This window comes from Salmo salar, chromosome ssa02 (genome assembly GCF_905237065.1).
Source record: "Salmo salar chromosome ssa02, Ssal_v3.1, whole genome shotgun sequence".
Lineage (NCBI taxonomy): Eukaryota > Metazoa > Chordata > Actinopteri > Salmoniformes > Salmonidae > Salmo > Salmo salar.
Genome location: NC_059443.1, coordinates 24143589 through 24149588, shown reverse-complemented (window position 1 = coordinate 24149588; position 6000 = coordinate 24143589). Strand labels below are relative to the sequence as shown.

At 47.5% G+C, this 6000-nt stretch overlaps 1 protein-coding gene across 1 annotated transcript in view; it reads right to left on the bottom strand.

Annotated features, from left to right (window-relative positions):
• The window catches only part of LOC106577462 (trypsin), a 3363-nt gene extending 2408 nt beyond the window's left edge, over nucleotides 1-955 (bottom strand). Inside the window, exons 1-3 of the mRNA XM_014155474.2 lie at nucleotides 854-955; nucleotides 450-606; nucleotides 1-64 (exon numbers count right to left, since the gene is read on the bottom strand). The exon at nucleotides 1-64 is cut by the window's left edge and continues 35 nt beyond it. Of these exons, the coding sequence (XP_014010949.1) occupies nucleotides 1-64; nucleotides 450-606; nucleotides 854-893 (261 nt within the window). The 5' untranslated portion in view covers nucleotides 894-955. The remainder of the gene's footprint in view (nucleotides 65-449; nucleotides 607-853) is intronic.
• Nucleotides 956-6000: the final 5045 nt, after the last annotated feature.

Sequence of the window (6000 nt, the reverse complement as noted above, 5' to 3'; positions counted from 1 at the left end):
CTGCTCAGTTCCCTCAAACACACGCAGGTTGTGCTCTCCAAGCATGATCTGCATAGCGTAGGGGCTGAGAGAGAAGGACGAAGGAGAGGAAGGGCAGAGGAATGAGAGGAGGGAGAGGACAAAAGGAAAGACAGGGTGATACAATTATGATTACAGAGAAACCTCATGTCAGTTTGATAAGATTCAAAGTGTCACACTGCAGAAGACAAAGAATAGCCCTCCTTTTGGTCCATATTGGCCCAAAATCTGTCGTTCTGCCCCTGAGTAAGGCAGTTAACCCACTGTTCCCCAGGGATGCCGAAGACATGGATGTTGATTAAGTCAGCCCCCCACACCTCTCTGATTCAGATTAAATGCGGAAGACACATTTCAGTTGAATGCATTCAATTGTACAACTGACTAGGTATCCCCCTTTCCCTTTCCCTCCCCTGCCCTCCACCCTTACTCACTTGTACCAGCAGTGAGCGACAGAGATCACCCACTGCTCGTTGATGAGCACGGCTCCGCAGAAGTGGTACCCGTAGTTGAGGGAGGCCATCCAGGGTCGGGAGTGAGGTTCACACTCCTGGCCACCGATGATCCTACCATCCTCACGGGGCACTGCCACTGAAACACACAAAGAGAGACACCATACAGAGAGAGTGGTCACAAGAGGGGAGAGATGAGGACATTGTTGCACTCTGAACAGTATTCATCAGAATTGTTCTACATCACATAGAAACAGCTTGTTGGGTAAAATAGTTTAACGCTGTTATAAGCTATATGAAAGATTAATATTCCCTATGAATAGTTTATGATATATAATTGGTAGACTATATTAAAGTACTGGATGTGTGTGTGTGTGTTTAATTACCAGCAGCTCCAACCAGCAGTATCAGAGCGAGCAGTCTCATGGTGTCTGTCTGTCCGGTGAACACTGGCTGATCAAAGACACCTGGACACACGCATGGACTTTATTTATACACACCCTATCTGCCCTCCCCCATCCCTCACACCCTACCTTACCTCCTCTACCCCTCACACCCTATCTGCCCTCCCCCACCCCTCACACCCTACCTTACCACCCCTACCCAGCACACCCTATCTGCTCTCCCCCACCCCTTACACCCTACCTTACCTCCCCTACCCAGCACACCCTATCTGCCCTCCACCACCCCTCACACCCTACCTGCACTGCCCTCCCATATGCTCACAACGTTCACTCTACCCTGCTGACCACCCTAATCACCTCCCCCTCCCCTTACTCTGCCTTATCCCTAAACATACAAGCATACAAGGGCCACAATATTTTATTTCATGCACCTGCATACACTTCCCAACATACACTCTCCTACATATTTATTTGGACAGTGAAGCTAAAACTATTCATTTGGCTCTATACTTCAGCGTTTTGGGTTTGAGATCAAATGTTTTATATAAGCTGACAGTACAGAATGTCACCTTACATTTGAGGGTGCTTTCATACATATCTGTTTTACCATTTAGAAATGAAAGTACTTCTTATGCATCTAGTCCTCCCATTGGAAGGTGTCATAAGCATTCAGAGTGTTGTAGTGTGCCATCTGATTTACATTTACATTTTACATTTAAGTCATTTAGCAGACGCTCTTATCCAGAGCGACTTACAAATTGGCGCATTCACCTTATGATATCCAGTGGAACAACCACTTTACAATAGTGCATCTAAATCTTTTAAGGGGGGGGGGTTAGAAGGATTACTTTATCCTATCCTAGGTATTCCTTAAAGAGGTGGGGTTTCAGGTGTCTCCGGAAGGTGGTGATTGACTCCGCTGTCCTGGCGTCGTGAGGGAGCTTGTTCCACCATTGGGGTGCCAGAGCAGCGAACAGTTTTGACTGGGCTGAGCGGGACTGTGCTTCCTCAGAGGTAGGGGGGCCAGCAGGCCAGAGGTGGATGAACGCAGTGCCCTTGTTTGGGTGTAGGGCCTGATCAGAGCCTGAAGGTATGGAGGTGCCGTTCCCTTCACAGCTCCGTAGGGAATCACCATGGTCTTGTAGCGGATGCGAGCTTCAACTGGAAGCCAGTGGAGAGAGCGGAGGAGCGGGGTGACGTGAGAGAACTTGGGAAGGTTGAACACCAGACGGGCTGCGGCGTTCTAGATGAGTTGTAGGGGTTTAATGGCACAGGCAGGGAGCCCAGCCAACAGCGAGTTGCAGTAATCCAGACGGGAGATGACAAGTGCCTGGATTAGGACCTGCGCCGCTTCCTGTGTGAGGCAGGGTCGTACTCTGCGAATGTTGTAGAGCATGAACCTACAGGATCGGGTCACCGCCTTGATGTTAGTGGAGAACGACAGGGTGTTGTCCAGGATCACGCCAAGGTTCTTAGCACTCTGGGAGGAGGACACAAGGGAGTTGTCAACCGTGATGGCGAGATCATGGAACGGGCAGTCCTTCCCCGGGAGGAAGAGCAGCTCCGTCTTGCCGAGGTTCAGCTTGAGCTGGTGATCCGTCATCCACACTGATATGTCTGACAGACATGCAGAGATGCGATTCGCCGCCTGGTTATCAGAAGGGGGAAAGGAGAAGATTAATTGTGTGTCGTCTGCATAGCAATGATAGGAGAGACCATGTGAGGATATGACAGAGCCAAGTGACTTGGTGTATAGCGAGAATAGGAGAGGGCCTAGAACAGAGCCCTGGGGGACACCAGTGGTGAGAGCGCATGGTGCGGAGACAGATTCTCGCCACGCCACCTGGTAGGAGCGACCTGTCAGGTAGGACGCAATCCAAGCGTGGGCCGCGCCGGAGATGCCCAACCCGGAGAGGGTGGAGAGGAGGATCTGATGGTTCACAGTATCAAAGGCAGCAGATAGGTCTAGAAGGATGAGAGCAGAGGAGAGAGAGTTAGCTTTAGCAGTGCGGAGAGCCTCCGTGACACAGAGAAGAGCAGTCTCAGTTGAATGCCCAGTCTTGAAACCTGACTGATTAGGATCAAGAAGGTCATTCTGAGAGAGATAGCAGGAGAGCTGGCCAAGGACGGCACGTTCAAGAGTTTTGGAGAGAAAAGAAAGAAGGGATACTGGTCTGTAGTTGTTGACATCGGAGGGATTGAGTGTAGGTTTTTTTCAGAAGGGGTGCAACTCTCGCTCTCTTGAAGACGGAAGGGACGTAGCCAGCGGTCAAGGATGAGTTGATGAGCGAGGTGAGGTAGGGGAGAAGGTCTACGGAAATGGTCTGGAGAAGAGAGGAGGGGATAGGGTCAAGTGGGCAGGTTGTTGGGCGGCCGGCCGTCACAAGACGCGAGATTTCATCTGGAGAGAGAGGGGAGAAAGAGGTCAAAGCACAGGGTAGGGCAGTGTGAGCAGGACCAGCGGTGTCGTTTGACTTAGCAAACGAGGATCGGATATCGTCAACCTTCTTTTCAAAATGGTTGACGAAGTCATCCGCAGAGAGGGAGGAGGGGGGGGAGGGGGAGGAGGATTCAGGAGGGAGGAGAAGGTAGCAAAGAGCTTCCTAGGGTTAGAGGTAGATGCTTGGAATTTAGAGTGGTAGAAAGTGGCTTTAGCAGCAGAGACAGAAGAGGAGAATGTAGAGAGGAGGGAGTGAAAGGATGCCAGGTCCGCAGGGAGGCGAGTTTTCCTCCATTTCCGCTCGGCTGCCCGGAGCCCTGTTCTGTGAGCTCGTAGTGAGTCGTCGAGCCACGGAGCAGGAAGGGAGGACCGAGCCGGCCTGGAGGATAGGGGACAGAGAAAATCAAAGGATGCAGAAAGGGAGGAGAGGAGGGTTGAGGAGGCAGAATCAGGAGATAGGTTGGAGAAGGTTTGAGCAGAGGGAAGAGATGATAGGATGGAAGAGGAGAGAGTAGCGGGAGAGAGAGAGCGAAGGTTGGGACGGCGCAATACCATCCGAGTAGGGGCAGAGTGAGAAGTGTTGGATGAGAGCAAGAGGGAAAAGGATACAAGGTAGTGGTCGGAGATTTGGAGGGGAGTTGCAATGAGATTAGTGGAAGAACAGCATCTAGTAAAGATGAGGTCAAGCGTATTGCCTGCCTTGTGAGTAGGGGGGGAAGGTGAGAGGGTGAGGTCAAAAGAGGAGAGAAGTGGAAAGAAGGAGGCAGAGAGGAATGAGTCAAAGGTAGACGTGGGGAGGTTAAAGTCACCCAGAACTGTGAGAGGTGAGCCATCCTCAGGAAAGGAACTTATCAAGGCGTCAAGCTCATTGATGAACTCTCAAAGGGAACCTGGAGGGCGATAAATGATAAGGATGTTAAGCTTGAAAGGGCTGGTAACTGTGACAGCATGGAATTCAAATGAGGAGATAGACAGATGGGTCAGGGGAGAAAGAGAGAATATCCACTTGGGAGAGATGAGGATTCCAGTGCCACCACCCCGCTGGCTCGATGCTCTAGGGGTATGCGAGAACACGTGGGCAGACGAAGATTTGCTTAATATAAGGAATTTGATGTATAGCGTTTACTTTTACTTTGTACTTTTACTCAAGAATGACAATTTAATACTTTTTTACACCACTGCTAAATCAAGCTTGTGACTCTACAAACTTGTTGGATGCATTTGCAGTTTGTTTTGGTTGTGTTTCGGATTATGTTGTGCCCAATAGAAATGAATGGTAAATAATGTATTGTCATTTTGGAGTCACTTTTATTGTAAATAAGAATATAATATGTTTCTGAACACTTCTACATTCATGTGGATGCTACCATGATAATCATGAATGAATCTTGAATAATGATGAGTGATAAAGTTACAGATGCATGAATATCATACCTCCAAGGAAATCCTAACCTCCCCTGTTATTTGTAATGGTGAGAGGTTAGCATGTTTTTTGGGCATGACCTTTGTCCATCTGTAACTTTCCCACTCATCATTATTCATTCATGATTATCCGTTATCAAGGTAGCATCCACATTAATGTACAAGTGTTCGGGAACATCTTATATTCTTACCTACAATAAAAGTGACTCCAAAATGACACAATACATTATTTACCATTTGCACAACATCATCCAAAACACAACCAAAACAAACTGCAAATGCATCCAACAAGTTTGTAGAGTCACAAGCTTGATGTAGTCATTGTGTACTAGAAATATGGGACGAAATACTGAACTTTTGACTAAATTAAATACACTATAAGTGATGAGGGGACTGGATACAAAAAGTGCATTAATTTCTAAATGGTAAAACAAATATGTATGAAAGCACCCTAAAATAAAAGGTGTAATTCTGTACTGTTGCCTCATACACTACATGACCCAAATTATGTGGACACCTGCTTTTGCGTCCTGCCATTTTGCAGCTGCGCCATTTTTTCTCCTAGACGTTTCCACTTCACATTAACAGCGCTTACAGTTGACAGGGGCAGCTCTAGCAGGGCAGACATTTGTTGAACTGACTTGTTGGAAAGGTGGCATCCTGTGTCGGTGCCACGTTAAAAGTCACTGAGCTCTTCAGTATGGGCAATTCTACTGCCGATGTTCGTCTATGGAGATTGCATGGCTGTGTGCTTGATTTTATACATCTGTCAGCAACGGGTGTTGCTGAGCCAAATCCACTAATTTGAATGGGTGTCCACACACGTTTGGCCTTGTAGTGTATAAAACATTTGTTCTCAAATCCAAAATGTTCGAGTTTAGAGCCAAATTAAAGGTTTTATCTTCACTGCCCAAATAAATACGTGGGGGAGTGTACACCTAGCTGATGATTAAACAGTAGCTGGCAAACTGAATGTGACAGACATTTAGCCTTTTGAAGTGGCATGTGGCAAACAAGGACATGTACCCATGGCTGGCCATATGCAGTATCCAAAGGACCACGGCTACTTAACATCCCGTGCTCATCCCACAAAGTCTATTCGCTTCCCAATGTTGCATCTTACAGAACAACCAATTATTCTGTTGAATGCACTGATTGCACAACATTTTAAATGTGCAAATCATCTTTCTGTCTGGTTCTATTAAAATTTAACTCATAGAGTCTTCCTTATCTCTGCTACTATTCTTTAGTATACTTAGTATGCCCT